General features: G+C 48.6%; 4 protein-coding genes across 6 annotated transcripts; all 4 read right to left on the bottom strand.

The window, feature by feature from the left end:
* Positions 1-680: 680 nt before the first annotated feature.
* ABB37_00226 (putative phosphatidylinositol-4-phosphate 5-kinase) lies at positions 681-4,061 on the bottom strand (the record flags this gene model as incomplete). Its single annotated transcript, XM_015796348.1, has 1 exon — positions 681-4,061. Exon 1 carries the CDS (start codon positions 3,867-3,869, stop codon positions 681-683), a length of 3,189 nt encoding a protein of 1,062 aa, XP_015664356.1. The 5' UTR covers positions 3,870-4,061.
* Positions 4,062-6,989: 2,928 nt separating this feature from the next.
* ABB37_00225 (proteophosphoglycan ppg4) lies at positions 6,990-9,706 on the bottom strand (the record flags this gene model as incomplete). 2 transcript variants are annotated; one of them, XM_015796346.1, is made up of 1 exon in its annotated part: positions 6,990-9,706. In XM_015796346.1, exon 1 carries the CDS (start codon positions 8,613-8,615, stop codon positions 6,990-6,992), a length of 1,626 nt encoding a protein of 541 aa, XP_015664354.1. In that variant the 5' UTR covers positions 8,616-9,706. The 2 variants fall into 2 exon arrangements, with proteins under 2 accessions (XP_015664354.1, XP_015664355.1); XM_015796347.1 differs by having other exon boundaries at positions 6,990-9,577.
* A 1,200-nt stretch (positions 9,707-10,906) lies between these two features.
* Positions 10,907-12,359, bottom strand: ABB37_00224 (hypothetical protein; the record flags this gene model as incomplete). 2 transcript variants are annotated; one of them, XM_015796344.1, is made up of 1 exon in its annotated part: positions 10,907-12,359. In XM_015796344.1, exon 1 carries the CDS (start codon positions 11,297-11,299, stop codon positions 10,907-10,909), a length of 393 nt encoding a protein of 130 aa, XP_015664352.1. In that variant the 5' UTR covers positions 11,300-12,359. The 2 variants fall into 2 exon arrangements, with proteins under 2 accessions (XP_015664352.1, XP_015664353.1); XM_015796345.1 differs by having other exon boundaries at positions 10,907-12,356.
* Positions 12,360-13,976: 1,617 nt separating this feature from the next.
* ABB37_00223 (putative proteophosphoglycan ppg3) lies at positions 13,977-16,869 on the bottom strand (the record flags this gene model as incomplete). Its single annotated transcript, XM_015796343.1, has 1 exon — positions 13,977-16,869. Exon 1 carries the CDS (start codon positions 15,780-15,782, stop codon positions 13,977-13,979), a length of 1,806 nt encoding a protein of 601 aa, XP_015664351.1. The 5' UTR covers positions 15,783-16,869.
* Between the last annotated feature and the right edge of the window lie 132 nt (positions 16,870-17,001).

Here is a 17,001-nt window from a genome sequence, read left to right as displayed (position 1 = left end):
CTCAAGAGAGGTTTGAAACGAAGCCAATGACATGACACACCTCTTTTAAAAAAGAAGAAAGCAAAAAGAGAAACAACAAAAGCGCGAGCTTTAGAAAAAAAAAAACTGAGAGGGTGATACAAACCTTGAGTTCGTGGCAGTACACAAACGCACCGCCAACAGGTTTCCATTTTTTTTTTTACTGTCGTTGTTTCCTTGCGAAGGAGCGCAGACGAAACGAAGTGAAGAGGAGAAAAAATCCTTCTAACCACATACTTTTCTTTGAGTGTATGAGTTCAAATTTAGGTTACGCGCAGTTTCCGTGTCAGTGTTGAGCAAGGCAGAAACAACCATCCGAACAGCAGAAAGATTTCTTTTTTGATACAGAGTCGTGAACAGCACTGAGGAAATGCCTATATAAAAGCGTGGGCAAGAAGAGCAGTTTAATGCTCTCCAAGAAGCAACGCAACAAACTTTTTAGCTTTGACGACGCTCTCTGTTCGAGTGGCGGACATGAACAACGTGCAATTCTGCCCTCCCACTCGTTGAGAGTGCGTGCGCTCCACACTTGAATCGTTTTCGTCGTAACACGCGTAATATGTGAGGTTTCTATCGAGCATGCGCACACACACGTATACAGAAGCAGAATTCATCTTTCCTTTCCGTGTACTTTTCCAGCTTCTCCCTTTCTTCCTTCAAGCTTACACCGTAATACGTTCTAGCACCTTGTAAAGGCGCTCGGAGTAGCCCTCTGGCGGTATCACGCTGATGGCTCGTCGATCGTTTACAAAGCCTTTTGCGAAGCTTTCAAGCTTCTTGGCGGAGTTGTAGGTTTGGAGCACGTCGATGATGCCGAGATAATACACGTCCTCACGGGCCGTGGTATCGTCACCGGGGGCATAGATAGGCAGCGACAGGAGTCCGCCGTCGCAGCCGTGGATGCAGACGTAGACGTCGTCTTCTGACGCCGGTCGACCATCCGATAACGGCGCGAGCTGGCCGGCGCCGGCGACGCTGACAGTCTGTGCCCCGGCATCTGCAGCTGCGCTGGTCACGTTGGTGATCTCGCTGTTCGTGTGCCGGTGGTTCCCCAGCGGCCGCGGAACATCACCGCCGCCGAGAGGATCGACGTACGGCTCATCGTTGTCGTGGTGCTGGTGACGCTGCAAAACGATCGTCTTGGACGGACCGTCCTCCCTTGAAAAAAGCCGACTGCGCACGCCAATCATGCAGCTGTAGTCCACGACACTCAGTTGACGCAGAAAGCCCACGTCTGAGCGGAACTGCGCTAGCAGAATGGCTCGCTGGTAGGCGCCGCAGATAATCAGCTGAGGCGGGAGATCGTTATCTTTCAGCAGAAGAGCACCGAAGGCGGTGCGCGGTGGTGGCTTTCCCGGCTGCAATGCTGTTCGGTTCACTGTACTTCCCTTCACGTCGTAAATGCGATGGATGTAGTACGGAGTTGCCAAGACGTTGTGCATCAACACGAAATGCTGGACCACGCCGGCTTTCCACCACCGGACCGTGATTGACGCGTAGAAGCGCGGAAGCAGCGTATGCGGGTTGCGCTCACAGTAGCGCACGTAGGCAGGGAGAAATTTGCGCGTGAAGAATTCCATTTCATTCGGGCGAACCGTCTTCATCACGTAGTCGCCAAAGTAGAGCAGAGTGGTGCCACTTTTGCCTGGTGAAACGCTGATACGCCACGCCGTCGCCTCCTCCGCTCCGGCTGCAGCGCCGGCACGCACGCGTCGCTGCTGCTGCTGCGATGTGAGACAATGTCGTGGCTCGTCTGCGGTAGAACTGTTGTTTACGCCGTCAATGATCGTTTCGCCACGCAGGCCGGTGTATAAGAAGGCACGGCGAAAGCGGTCGACGTCGAGGCGGAGAAAGTCGCGTATTTGATTGAATATGACTGGCGCGTGCATCTCCACCTGCACCTCGTCGAGACGACTGAAGTGCTTTTTCGGGATGTGCACCTTTCCATCCCCGCCCGCGGCCGCCATCACAAAGGCTCTACTTGGCTTCGAGGACGACGGGCTTGACGGCGGTGCCCCTTTGCGCGCCGTCGCGCCAAAAGATTGCCCAGACTCTGCGGAGCTGTAGGGTGGTCCTTGCAGAAAATCGTCACGCTGCTTGCTGCTGCCCTTATTATCATTACGCTTCTTCTCTCTTTTTGCACTGCTGGGGGGCAACTCCGCGGAGATGCGAGCAAGCAGCAGGCGTGCAAAAGGGTCGAGGGTTTCGTCGTCTGTGCCGATGGCGGAGGGATCACTGCAGTCGCTGTCGTCGTCGCCGCCGTTCTCGGCGACGCCGTAGGCTTCGGAGCCACCGCCGCGCTCGATCGAGCCTCGGCTGGCGTGACCGGCGAAGCACCGCCGCAGTTCGCTATCCTTGTTCTCTGAATTGAAGGGCGGCACAGTTTCCTCGGCTGCCTGATGGGAGGTGAGGCGCTGCGGTGCGTCGTGCATGCACCGATAGGAGAGCACCAGTGACTCCTCGATGGCCCGCCGCAGCGCCGTGTCGCTGACGCCTTCCTGGTAGAGGAACTGTGGCGCCACAGCCGATGTGGGCGTCACGCCGGCGAGCTGAGGGCTGCGCAATGTCTGCGGCGTCGGCGTCCCGCTGCTCCCTCGCTCCTCCTCTCTTCTGTCTTGCGCCGAGCTTGGCCTCGACAGGGAAGCGGACGGCGTCACCGGGGAGAAACAGGAAGGTGTCTGCGCGTGGGTGGCGCTATCATCACTTACGTGTCGTGACTGAATGGTGTCGAGTAGGGCAGCCTCCAGAACTTTACAGAGATACCAGCTGTTATTCCTCACCGCATCACTTACGACGCGCCCGATTTGGTTAGGATTCTGGGTCGGACCAGCCGAGGGAGAACTGGTGCTCCCGGCCAATTCCCCCGCGCGCACCGCACGATGACTGATGGCTGCCCCAGCCCCCCCTGTGTTGGCTGTATCCCCCGGCAGCGCTTCGCTCTCAAGACCCCCATTGTTCGCAATGACGCTGCTGCTGCGGCTACTGTTGTTTGTGTTCGATGGCAGTCCGTCCTCATGAACACCGGTTGCATGTCGGGGAACGCTACCAAAAGGCGTTGTGTCTGATACGGAATCCTCTGCGGCGCCGCTTTCGTAGCTGCGACCAAGCGTCTGTTTAAGTCGGAGCCGCCGCTGCGCTTTGCGATCTTGAAAGCGCTGCAACATTGCTTGCGCAGACGAGTCGTCTTCAACGGTGGACTTGTCGTCTCCAAAAGGGACGGGGGGCACCGCAGATGGGGTATTCGTCACCTTCGCAGCGGACACCTTCAGAACGCTGAATGGTGCTGCGGGGAGTGGCTTTGCCAGGGCGACGGGGGCACTCAGGGGCATTTCTTCTTCCCGTGAGGCCGCTACGCTACCTTGTACTCGTTGTTGCTGCAGTTGTGCGTCGGTGACGTCGTTGAGCAGCTGGTCCATACTCGGCAGCAGTGCTCGTGCGGAGGTAGCGCGCTGCTTCCGCTCCTCCTGCCGCTGCAGCGTGCGTGCCCGAACGGCAGTGGCCTCATCATCACTGTTGAAACCGCCAGAACGGGAAGCCGGCCCCTCTATATCAGCATCTGCGATCGCGGCGGTCGAGGCGTGCTGCGGTGCCTCGGCGTTCTCAGCCGTCGATGGCTGCGTGTCGTCGCTGCTGCAGAACAAACCGACAGTCGCGACTTGGCGGAGAAGACTGCGTTGCTGCTCGCGCAGTTTTAGCAGTTGAACGCGAAGAATGTGGTTCTCTCTCTGCAGTCGACGCAGGGGTGCGTCTTGCGCACTGGGCCCGCTGGTAGCCTTGTGACCTTCGGGAGGGCAATCGGCTGACGACCTTATCTCAAAAGTGCCCTTCTGTTTTTGCTGTGCATCATCCATGATGAGCAATCCTTGCGTGTCGCTCTTCCTCTCTTTGCGCGCCTTAGGGTGTTCTTCAGGAGGCCTGCGCGCACCGAATGAACTCCCAACGACGGTAAAATGCAACGTAGATTGCTGTGAGTTGTGCGAAAGACGGAAAGAAAGGAGCCAGCACCGGTTGCCGTAGACAGCAGCCCGTTTCTCACCCGTGCTTACATTTGTTGCACATAATAAAAAGATGATTAAATGATAATGAAAGAGGAAGCCAGAAAAAAAAAGATGAAAGTAGATGAAAGTAGATGCAAACGGCCGAGGAGCGAGCGGCTAAGCTCACCGACTTGTCAGTGAGACGTTGGAAAAGTTTGCAGGACCTTCATTAAGTTGATACACTGTCCCTTTTCCCACTCTTGAGGAGCCGAGGAAGAGAATCGAAGCAATGGCCAAAGGCAACGAGGCCGCAGACACTGGAAGCGCAGTTGTAGTAACACATCGCTGTCCTGCGAAAAGAGAGGGGGCGTATGTACCAACACTCGCATCCCTTTCTCCTCGCAGTAGTTCATTTTAAATCATATTGGTGTTGTTTGAATTTACTACAAAGCTTTAAGAAAGGAAGAAAACATTAAAAAACAGGAACATAAACAAAAACAATGTCAATCAACACCGTTAGCGCTGTTGGTCGAAGCTCCAACGCACAGTGAAAAGGGAGAACTTCTTTTTCCCATTGCTGTTGAGAGTAAAAATATGTACGTATATATAGATATATATCTAGTCAAAGTCTTGTTTTTCTTACTCCTCGACACTTTTCGTATCAATGAATCCGCAATTTAACACTTTTTGTGCTAAAGTTGAAACATCCAGCTGGTCACAGAAGAAAAGAGAGAGAAACCCTAACGCGTTGTTGATATATTTTTTCACACCCTCAAATAAAAGTCATGCTTGAAGTGCATCAAACCAAGAAGCACACACACACACACACCGTCGTGCCATTATCACCTCGGTAGCTTTGAGTGCCAAAACACGAACTTTCCTAGAAGAAAGGACGTCGTCATCACTTTACTGCGGAAGGCCACACTTGTACTGGTAAAGGGATACGTCCTCTTAGGGGGAAGATGGAGAAGAGGGGTAACTAGAGCTTTCTGTTTTTGTGAAAGAAGACATCACACAACACCGTAATTTGAGGCGTTAGAAGAAAAACCCAAGAGAAAAAGAAGAACAGCAAAAGAAAAAGTCACTGAATTTGGCCTTTGACGCGAGAATGAAATATATAAAGAACCTTATTTGCACAGACAAGCTTGCGAAATGATGTTAAGTGCCTTTCGTTCAGAATGTCCTTTTCATTTCTTCTGCAGCAGGGTGAATTCTCTAGGTATACGCCTCTGCCGTCTTTCCGTTGAACGGAACTGACACGAACAACGGAGTTTTGCATTGCAAAGTGATTGTCGACAGCGCGCTTCATACCTAAGAAAGGAAAAAAGGCCATCGATGCACCCACTCCGGCACATACATTTTCCTTCTGCTGCCTTTTCGAACGCTCATAGTGTAAGAAAGAATCGTAAAGCCGGAAAAAAAAAGAACGGCGCGAAAAGGGAGAGGGGAGTTATTTGCAAGAAAACTTAAAAAGAGTGGTTATTAAATCTAGGTAAAAAGAAAAAATCTAGTCGACTACTCTCAGACCAGGAAGGAAGGAAGGAGAAAGGAGAAAGGAGAAAGATCAATAAAGTGTAAAACAGTGTCGTTACATCCCTGTATCGTTTTCATTTTCCTTAAAGGGTAGACGGCGTTATTTTCTTTTTATATTTATTTTTGAACCAATGAGAACTTTACGAAAGGGAGTTTCTTGCAGACTCAGATCGTCTGCATTTCCACCTCGTGGGGTTGGAAAAGGGGCGGGACGGTTGGAAAAAAGAAAACAGCCTTTCCTGGAGAGAGGTCGACTGGAGAGGAGAGAAGGAGAAAGGGAAAGTAGTACAACATGAAGCTTTCGACTCATCTCCCGGCGATTTTTTCCTGGCGCAAGCTCTCAGAAAACCTGCCAAACCAACAACAGAAAGATGAAAAGCAAATAAAAAATGTGGAAAGGCTTCAATGATCTTTAAAGCAGGGTAAAAAGGGAGCAAATCGTACAGAAACAGAAAGACGAAATAAACGGAGCAAGAACTCTCTCAGCGGAAGTATGAGCAACAATTGAGAATCTGATTTGTTGTAAAAGGTGAGGGAAAAAAAAGACATTTCGACGCAATACGGAAATGTGAGCGTCTACGGTAAGCTCAACCGGCAGAGAAAGGTGTGCGCGAAGTTTGTCTTTCAAGCATGTTGTGAGAACTCCCGCTTTCAACAGTCTACCTGTGCATGCATGAAAGCAAACAACACCTCCTCCAACGTTGATGCACAGCGCGTGTGGCCGAAACAAGGAGAGATCGATAAGAAGAAAAGAGAAAGTCAGTGAGGATTCCGCTTTTCTTGCCTTCACACTGATTGACTTCACAAAAGAGAGCAATGAGCTTTGCCATTAACAGGAGAAAATACTAAATAATAACAGAAAGAAAAGCAATCATGCACACTTTATCCGGTGCCCACAATGACCCCCCAAAAAGACACTTTCCTCAATGACTCCTACGAACCGCTAGTGAAACAAAGAAAGAAAGGGGAAAGGGAGAGAAAAAAAGAGAGGAAAAGGCGTCTCTCCAATGATGGTAGGAAACAACTTTGCCGTCAGATCACCACACGTACGCGGCGAAAAAAAAAACTCTCTGTGAAACAAAGTTTCATGCCGCGTCTGTCGTCGTCCTGCTTTCCTTCTCACACTCGATTCTTCACCGCAGCAGAGTCGTTAAAGCAAGAAGGCAGAGGAAATAAGAGTTTGTCCCTTTGTACTGTTATCAAGGGTAGGGAAACAAACAACCAAGAGCATCTCGTAGTAGAGTCAATGCTTCCTCACACGAGCAGCGGCACGGATGTGCACGTGCTAAGTTGCAGAAAACAACAGCAACAGCTACAACGCCTATAATCGCAGGACCAACGTTTTTTGCTTCGTCGCCTTATCATCATCGCCTCACTGCTTCAGCTCATTATACTAGTGTCAACGACACTTGTAATACGTGTGGCGTCCATGACACGACCGAGAGCGAACACGGTCAGTTATTAGCACAAGGACACAATGATGGCGGTCACTACAACGACAACAATACTACCGGCATTTCTGCTAAGATCCCACAGCTTGCTGGGTGCGGCCGCGCTGTTGCCGTCTAGATTCTGACAACGCAGACCGACATACTGAGCAGTGCCATCGGGATACACATTCGTGCAGCACGAGAATGCACCGCGAGAACCCAGCGAACCACTGCATGTAACAGTCGAGTTAGAATAGCCACCTATCGCGTCACCACAGGCGGCGACATAACTTGAGCCCTTCCAGTCAAGGCAGCAAATACTGTCCTTGTTCGCTTCAACAGTGTCCGTGTCGAACTCAATGATATTGGGACACATCGCCGACAGCGTGTGAATGAATTTGCTGGTGGCAGATGACGACGAGGGTTCCACCGGGTGTGGATTCTCGGAGGAGGAGGACGGCTCAATAGGACTCGGGCGACTAGAAGACCTCGAGGCGGCCTTCGACGATGAAACGCTAGAAGAACTCGAGGTTGAGTTACTATGAGCCGCGGAAGATGAGGCACTCGGTTTCGACTTCGATGCTGACGACGACGAGGACGACGGGGCGGAGCTGCTGCTCGAGCTGATGGGAATGCAAGCGTGCGTTGTGTTGCATTGGTGTGTTCGCATGAAGGTGTCTGTTGTCAGTTGTAGTAGCTTGAATCTACTGGTGTCATGCTCGAGTGCTTGTATTTCTTGTGGTACGCAGCCGCATAGGTCGTTGTGCTCTAAATCCATCACGCTAATGTTTTTCATACTAGCCCACCCTGCCGGTATTGTACCTGTGATGAAGTTGTGGTTGAGGCGGAGGATGCCAAGATGCGTCAGTTTATTCCAACTCAGCGGCAGCGTGCCTGTGAAGCTGTTATTTTGCAAGTAAAACGCATATGCGAGAGGAAACACGATGCTGTATAGGTCTGGTAATGGTCCGTGGATGTTGTTGTTGGAGAGATCAACTACTACCAGCTTTGAGGACCTCGGCGGTTTGGATGTTGTGCTTAGGAACGACGTCGGGGCGCCAAGAGCACGACCAACGGGTCGCATCTGGGCTGTCCTTTCTGTGTACGGTAAAACTGACGGCGAGGTCCCCGAGAGGCCGACGCCGCGGAGCTTTAGGGAGACCAGACTCGGAATGACCATCCAGCTCCACGGCATCGGGCCGCTCAAAGTCTGACTCTCTCCGTACAGTTCCAGACTCGTAAGCACAACTTCATCGCTGTCAACGTTCGGCGGGATCTGGGGAAGGCTGCCGTACAGTGTGGAGGAGTCTAAAACAATCTCCACTCCATCCTCGTTGCAGTGGACGCCATCCCACGCACAGAAGTTGCCGCACTGCCACCTCGACGTCAGCGGAGGCAGCGCCTCCTTTAATGCCTCGAGAAATGCGAGTGTGTTGGACTGCTGGGTCGCGGTGTAGTATGGAATGGTGCTGTGACTGTTGCAAAAAAGTGTCTTCGCAGAGGCACTAGACAAGGCGCTGGCATCGGAAAGACCTGCACCTGCGACCGCCTTGGCAAAGCAGGCTTCTCCTGTGAGAAAAGCGAAGCCAAGTATGACGAATGCGACACCTAGAGACGCAACGTGTCCCCGGCGTGCATAGGTCGACACGGCAGACATTTTGAACTGCCGAACGTGGAAAAGGAGAGACTGTACTTTCACACCTCAATGATTCCTTTGCAGCTTCTTGCGTCTGCTCTCTACGTTCCTTGCGTCAACGACAGGGTGTTAGCTCCAAACAGCAGCTAGGGGACAGGATGTTTAGGAAAAAATGAGAAGGGAAAATGAAAATGAGAAGGAGTGTCCTTCTTGTGGATGAACAATGAACAGCTAGAAAAAAAAGTATTCTTTCTATGTGAGCCTAGACTTTAAATGTAGTGAAAATGCAGTACCTTTGGCTGCTGCAATTGTCGTCTCGTATTACACTACAGCTTTACAGATGATCACCTACTACGGCCGTTTCAACTGATGAGGACTGTCTCTCTGAATTTAACCAGCACTTCGTTATTAAATGGTGCCTGTTAAGATTAACACGAGAAAGTGGATCTTTGAAAGTGCACCAGAAGCAAGGTGATTATATATTTTAGCGCAGTTTGTACTTCGACAAATTGTCAAATGCGTAAAAGAAAAACGGTAACTCAAGTAAATACAAAAGAAGCTTAAGCAGAAAAAGCAGAATAATTGAAAAAGACGACCTTCCTTTCTGTCTAATGGAGGAAGAAAAAGATGAAGTTCTTCGACAATAATATATCAATGGGCCAAAAAAAAGGAAATGGTAAGAGAGCTTTGCATTAATGAGAAACAATATATATATAAAAAGGTAAGAAAAGAGGGGAATAAAAGTTAGAAGAAAGGCCTGATTAACGAACAATGTAGGTTTGCTGTTGTTTTTTGGGGGAGCAATAACACCAGTGAGCTCCCGCTTCCAGACGAGTATGACCTTATGATATGAGGAAGAAAAAGCGAGGCGAAACGTCAAGAGAAGGAAAAAAAAGAGAGAAAACGTGGAAAAAAGAGTCGCGCGATCTTTCCTCAAATTGTTTTCACTTTCTCCTTCTTGTTAATTAGTTTTTCCTTGGGCTACAAAAGGTTGTTGTTTTTATTGGTGTGTGTGTGTGTGTGTGTGTCGTTGAGCAGGTAGTTGGGCGGTTTTGCGTTTGTACGTTCGTATGCGTACAGCAAATGTGAGCGCATCGCAAGCGCCACGGTCTCATCAAGTAGTCAAATGGTTTGTTTGCGTTCATATGCGGCAAAGAGGCGAGTGAAGAGGAAAAAAAAGAGCAGCAGAAAAACGATAGAGCACATGAACACCTTAAATCGTTATGGCGGCATGTATTTTTCAGAGAAAACCCCAACCTGTTTCTTTTTTCTTCAAGAGCTACTCAAAAGCAGAGGCGGATCCTGAGGCCGTGGGTGCTTTACCTAAGCTCTCCAAAGAGGTGACCCCCCCCCGCTCGCCTCATTCAACAAATCTGTCAAGACATCGAACAAAGAGAGAACAAAGGAGAAGGACAATCAGTCTTCACCAATTTTACTTTTCTTTTTGGAGATCGATCAGAAAACATATGAATTAGAGTTTTTTAACCGCATTCAACTCATCTTCGTTGTGCCGCTTGTTGATGTTACGGCAAAGAAGTGATTTTAGCAGCGGAAGGCGTGTTACAAACACAGTTTTAATATGTAAAACAAGAAGAAAAGGCAAGATAGACGGGAAAATACCCGTCTCCTCAAACTGAGGACATGCGAAAGCCGTTAAGCCTTTCACTCTGAAATGGGTACCAAACCGTTCGCATGCCTTTGTAACTCTAAGAGCGAACGAGCTTGTTTCTGTTGTGAGAAGCATGATAGTTTCGTGAGCCAGTTTCTAGTCTTATCCACCGCATGTTCGAAGTGCTTTTGCTTCTCAAATCTCGTTGCGGCCAAAGGGCACGATGATTTACCGACACAGCACGCTACACGGACAAAATAGCCAATGATCCGGTAAAACAGCGACTGATCTAAGACACCAAGACATCATATAAAACCCGTTTCAGATACGAAAAGAAAAAAAAGAAAAAGAAGCAGGATACAAAGGAAACTGGTCATCGCGTTAAGGATTCTATTTTTAGACAAAAGGGTGAACAAACAGTCACTTAATAGCCTGCGTACTTATGTAGCGTTGTGCTGAATAAAGTAGATGATCTTAACAGTACATCTAACCCTTTTATCGCGATGGCCGTGCAAGTCATAAGACGTTTAGATATCTGGCAGCCGCAGTGCAACAGAGATGAGCTTACTGTATGTTAATAGCCGGGCGTGTTCCGCGTCGCCACTCCAACGTAGAATCGTGCTGCTACGGTGGGCAAGCGTTGGCGGAATGCCACACTTTTGAAGTATATTGTTGGTCACTTTAAACAAGGCTGACGCGCTGTTCAGGCTGAACTGGCATTGTTTGAGTCGAAAACAACACTAACAAAAACAACGCATGATGATGACAAAAAAAAAGTTGGAAGAAGAAAAAAACGAAAGCGAATACGCTCAAAGACAAAAATGTATCGAAACAAACAAGCAAACACAGAGAGCCTCGTGCAATACCTAGGAAGACGGTACACGCAATTTTCAAATGAGGAAACAAAAAAGCCCAGAACACACATGTGCGTGAACGCAACACTGCATCGTGCGCAAAATCTTCGATTAAATACAAACTCTGTTTTTTCCCGTCCAATCAGGCAACATATGCGTTTCTCCGAAGGCACAACGCCGGTGTCATCTGTTGGCGTCACGTAAAGACCACGCCACAGCAAACTAGAAAGACAAAAAATCATTGATCTCCTCTTTTGGTTTTTATGTCACAGCACAAGCAACAGGAATGCATGTCGCAGAATAGTACCGCGCTACTACAACAAGGCTTACAGATGTCGATCTCAGCTGCATGAATAGTGTCCGAGAGACGCCTCACCTTCTCCACAGCGAGAACTAAGCTTCGTTGGCAGATCTAGACCATTAAAAAAGGCACACGCTTTTTCCAAAAACGAAGAACAACAACAACAACAAACGCAGAGCGTCTTTAACAGCACACCACTGAATATGTTGTTAATTGCAGCGAATGAATGACAAATCTGTAGACTTGAAAAGAGGTTTGCTTTGTGGTTAGCCACATCTCTTCATGTGTTACGCTGCAGGAAAATCAAAGTTCAAAAGAAAACAACAGATAAATTGAATTTAGAGAGGGAATGAGAAGAGGTGAGAAATACAATGAAGAAGACGAAACTATTTAACAAACAACAACGCACTCACAAGCAGATACTCAAAACAGCTGTTGCTGTTCATCTTCAGTACCATTGTTTCGCAGACAGACTGCGACATCAAATAGGAAAGGCTCCTATGAAACTTCGCTTTGAACCTCTCTTTCCTTTTTTTGCTTCGCATGGCGGCCAACAACATGTAGAAGAGCCCGCTAGTAGTGGACGACGACGGCTCAACCGGATTCGGTTGGACCGAAGAAGACGAGAACGACTCAATAGGATTCACGCCACAAGAGAGACTCGATGAAACCCGCGACGGCGAACCGTTAGAAGAACTCGACGACGAGTCCGGATGAGTTCTCGTCAACGATGCTCTGCTACTCACACCGGGTAAGGATGAGGTGCAGCTCGAGCTTCAATTGCTAGAGCAGGACGGGGCGCTTCTGAACCGCGAAGCGTTACAGAGGAGAAGCAGAATACTCATCAGCATTCATTGAAGACAGTGTGGGAGTAAATATCTGTCGCAAGTCCAAGCACGCCTCAATTCACGTTCCTGAACTTCTCAGAGTTCTCGCTGCAGGACGGTAGTGGCATTTACGACGCAAAGCGTTGGCAGCCATCTCAATTTCTTTTTGCTACTTGCTCGATGTCGTGGCAGCCAAAAAAAAAAAGAAGAAAGAGTTGAGGAGAGGAGAGGAAGGCGGTGTATGATGGACAAACTTAAATCACAGGAAGAGTAGACACTTCGTTGGCAGCTTGTAAGACCCTTTCCCATGGTGTTTTTCTTTTTCCGCCAAAAAAGACAAAGCAACGTGCCATCGGTGAACATCAGTGCATTGCAGCCGTTCAGCCACTCGGGGCCTAAACGCATTCCTACTTGGCCTTTCTCAGATGTTAGGAGCTCTCCGAGAATGGTTGAGAAACAGACGGATCTTTTCTTTACATGATAAAGAAAGGTCACCCAGTCATCTTGCAGTGTAGGTCGCGCACTGACTTGTTTGAATATTTTTTTTTGTACCAGTCGTGGTGAACCACCGTGCCCGAAAGCTCCGCAAATGGAGCTTTGGGCGGCGATGAGACATTAAAATATATTTTTCTCCCGGCTTCTGGGAAGCCACACACGACAATGAAAAGGAAAAATAGCGGGACGTACCTCCTCCCTTACCGAAAACAAACAAGCAAAAAAAAAACTATGCTGAGTACCATTAAGCTTGAGTATTGGAGAAGCAAATGCTAGAAACGCGAACACAAAATTAGCACTGGAACGGAAAGCAATGTCAGCAAGCTGACGCCCAAAACACGTTTGGGAACTACATTTTGCATGTGCGATCGTGCACTTCATAGCAAAGAAAAAGTGGAAGCAAAAGAACAAAACAATCTCTACAGAAAAAAAGGACGTGCAGATGTTCATCGCCTTTACATCACGGTGCAGTACAAAAACCCAAAGGTCAGTTGCATCACGTGAGCGATGGTGTACGCCCACACATTTTTTTTTTCTTGCTGCTTCAGCATATCCCACTTCAGAAAGGCCGCATATTCTTCTTTTTTTCTACCCAGGAATCGGTGTGTTCTCAGCGGCTCCTTAAGATGATCGCGTGCCTCCAGCGTTCTTCTATCCTCAAACTACTTCGATGATATCACGTTGAGTCACCGCTGCTTGCGTTTCTCACGTTGTCAGAATACTTCACGAATCTTGTAACGCCGTTTCTCAGAAAAAAGCGCCACAGCCGTCCACAAGCCGTGGTTGCGCAGCGTTGAAGAATCGGCATGCGCGATTCGCGCAACAGAAAACACTGCATCGGAGCCGTGAGAAGCGACATCCAACGAAAATGAAAAACGAGAATGTGTGCGAAACGGAAAAAGTCAGCAGGAAGAAACCAGAACATCTCGTTTCTTTTCCGAAAACCCCAAACCGTAGAACGACCAGAGAAAAGGCAAAACAAAGTGGTGATGCGGCATGAAGCGAACAAAGGATGGACAAAACAATGAAGAAAAGAGAAAAAGGAGGCGATCAGTGACGGCAGCTTAACAGCAACGCGGCCTTCCAACTCTGCAGCGGCGCCAATACGCCGTAAACCCACTCGCTCGCGTAGACCTTTGCACCACCATGTACCCCCAAAAAGGCAGTTGCTGGTACACACTTGTAAAACAGCTGTTGAGTAGCATGAGGGTGCGCAACGTTCTATGCATGAAAGACAGAAGAAAAAGAACGTTTTAGGGTCCACGTATAAACTTGACGCCTCCTTACGTCATGTATCTACTTTGCCACCGAGCGTTGCAAATCGCCGCCAAAGATACGGAACTTTCGGCTCCCACCCTTGATGGAGGGCAGCGATCCAGTCAGCTGGTTGTTCGACACATCCAAGATGGAGAGATTTACCATAAAAAAATAGCCCGAGGGAATCGAACCGGTCAGCTGGTTGTTGTTCAGGTACAACTCGTTCAGCGTGCTCATCTCGCTCCACTCCACCGGAAGCGGACCGCTTAGGTTGTTGTGTCCCAGATTGAGCGTATCCAGATTCATCGAGCTCCAAGAAGAGGGAAGAGTACCAGAGACGCCGCTGTACGACAGGTCCAAAGTGGACAGCTGAGAAAGATCACCCCAATTCTCCGGAAGTCCACCGTCGATTGACACCTTGTTGCCAGGATCGCCAATGTTGATACCTTTGATGACAACCTCTGACGCGAGGCAGTCTGCAGGCAGGGGAGGCAGGGAGCCCTCCACCCCCATCCCACTCAGATCCATCTCGATACCATTTGGTGTACACGACACCCCTTCCCATACGCAAAAATTCGGGCAAACCCAAATCGGCGTGAGATAAGCAAAGTTCTGAGCAAATGCGTTCAAAAATTTGCGCGTGTTTTCTGTTTCCGAGTCAGAGTAGTATGGAACACGATCGTGACACGCATCAGAACTGCTGCCCGAGCTGAAGGCCGCCGAGGACGACGAAGACGAGGACGACGGGGCGGAGCTGCTGCTAGAACTGCTGCCTTCACAGGGGTTTGCTGTGGCGCAATCGGGAGTCCAAAGGGGCGGATCAGCGTTGACGGAAGTGGACGTGCTGTTCTTCCAAGGTTCCGGAACGCATCCGCAAAGGTTGTTGTCCTCGACGGTGATGACGTCTACTTTGGTCATTGACGTAGCCCATGACGGAGGAATAGTTCCGATGATCTTGTTACTGTTCAGTTCGAGTGTGAGCATCTTGTTCATGGCTGACCACTCCGGTGGGAGCGTTCCGCCAATTTCATTGTTACTGATGGAAAGCTGCTGCATGGTGGTCAAGGCAGACCAGCTCGCGGGGAGAGAGCCGCTGAGATCATTCGTAGAGAGATTGAGCCCTTCCAGCCGGGTTAAACCTGCCCACTCGGTGGGTAAGGGACCGCTGAAGTGATTGTTGTTGAGCAGCAAAATATCAAAGATGTTGTGCTGCGCCCAAGCTACGGGCAGGGGACCGGTGAGGTTGTTGTAGGACAGGTTGCGTACTTTTTTCTTAGCGGGGAGCAGCGGCGCGGCGTTGCGTTGGATCGAAATGAAGGGGTTCTCTGGGTTTGCGGTATCTGCTTCACCCCATGACTCCGGGAGTGTTCCGGACAAACCAGTTCCCGCGAGTTGAAGCTCCATGAGGTTCTCCAGGATGCCCCACGTAGACGGCAAGGTACCGGCCAGGTTTGATCCGTTACCGTGAACTTTGATGGCGGTGACAACGACTTCAGAGCCAGCAGCACTTGTTGGAACTTCTGGAAGACTACCGTCGACGATGATGTCTTCAATGTTGACCTCAACTCCGTTCCAAGAGCACGTGACGTAGGCGCGGTCGCAGAAGTTGTCACACGTCCACAGACGCTTGAGAGCAGGAATTGACTCTTTAAAGGCATCGAGGAATTTGCGGGTGTTTTCCTGCTGCGATGCAGTGTAAAACGGAATGGTAGCAGAGCAGCCGCGCTCGCTTTGCGCAGTAGGGGCTGATCGGGCGCCGCCACCAGCAAGGGCAAGCAGCACAACGCAAACTAGAACGGCAGCCAGCCTGCTGCGCAACCACCTGGATGTGTGGTAAGAAGACATGGTTGGCGGAAAAGCTGTATTGCACAAACGTTCTAAAAAGAGAAGAGAAAATCGCTTTACTGGTGATTTGGTCAGTTAACTAAACAACAGTAAAGTGTAACAGTTCGATAAGAAGATTTGACAGAAGTGCTCAAAGATATACGAAGCTGGTGCAATTCGAGAGGTAAATGACAATGGTGCTTTCTTTGATTGTATGATGATATGGTTTTCAGTATTTGCTTTTGGAGGAAATTGCAGTCTACGAAAAGTGAGAAGAGGAGGATCAGAAAGAGAAGGCATGCACAAAAACCTCTACTTTTCACGCTCTTAGCGGTGCTTAGGTTTCAAAAAAGGGGAAAAAAACTTTTTCGGCAAATTTACTGCTAGTAGAAATGAAAATGGGAAAACACTGGAAAGAGAAATAGATAACAGTTAAAGAAAAAAAAAGAGTATAAGAGCTTGATTGTTATGTGATTCGGCTCTCAATGATGGGCAGAAGAAAAAAAAAAGAGAAAAGAGGAAAGGAGAAAAAGAGAAAAGAGAAAAAGAAGAAAGATAGTGCTAGTGGATACTATTGTATTTGTTCCTTTGAAAAAAAAAGAAAGGAATTTTTATGTTCGCTTTCTTGCTGTCGACACAAAGGAAGTCACACACGCACGTGCACAGATTTGAAAGGAAGGAGATAGAAGAAAGAAGAAAAAGAAACAGTGAGATAAAAGAAAAAGCGCAGATCGATGGGACTACAATGAGGCAGAAGGAGAAAGAAAACTCACCTAAAGGAAGTCAAAATTAACTTTTGTAGGTGGTTCGATCGTCAACTGGCGCTATTATAGTTCGGTCGCACTCACAGCTTAATCTCTGTTCTCGGTCAATGACAAATTTTCCGTTAACAGGAAAGGTATAGTTAGAAGAAAAAAAAAGAAATGAATCAATAACGTAATTGAGAAGAAGGCACAGTGTGATAGAAGGAGAAAACAGTTACGCTGTAAAGACGTATCCAAACTTTTTTCTGATATGATATCTCTGTCAGGATATTGTCAAAGTGGAACGCTATCTACACGCAAAAAAAAGGCCTATTATTGTGTACAAAAAATATATATTAGTTACTGTACGTAGACAGGCAATAATGAATACATAAATTGCATGATGTTCACAACAATGGTGGTGAAACACAGCAGCGTTTGAAAGTGAAAGCGGGTTTTTTTTTTCGTACGGCAACAACAACAAAAGAGTTGTCGAG

Source organism: Leptomonas pyrrhocoris (assembly GCF_001293395.1).
Source record: "Leptomonas pyrrhocoris isolate H10 chromosome Unknown, whole genome shotgun sequence".
NCBI lineage: Eukaryota > Euglenozoa > Kinetoplastea > Trypanosomatida > Trypanosomatidae > Leptomonas > Leptomonas pyrrhocoris.
The sequence above is the reverse complement of the archived record's forward strand: the minus strand, read 5'-3'. Positions and strand labels throughout refer to the sequence as shown.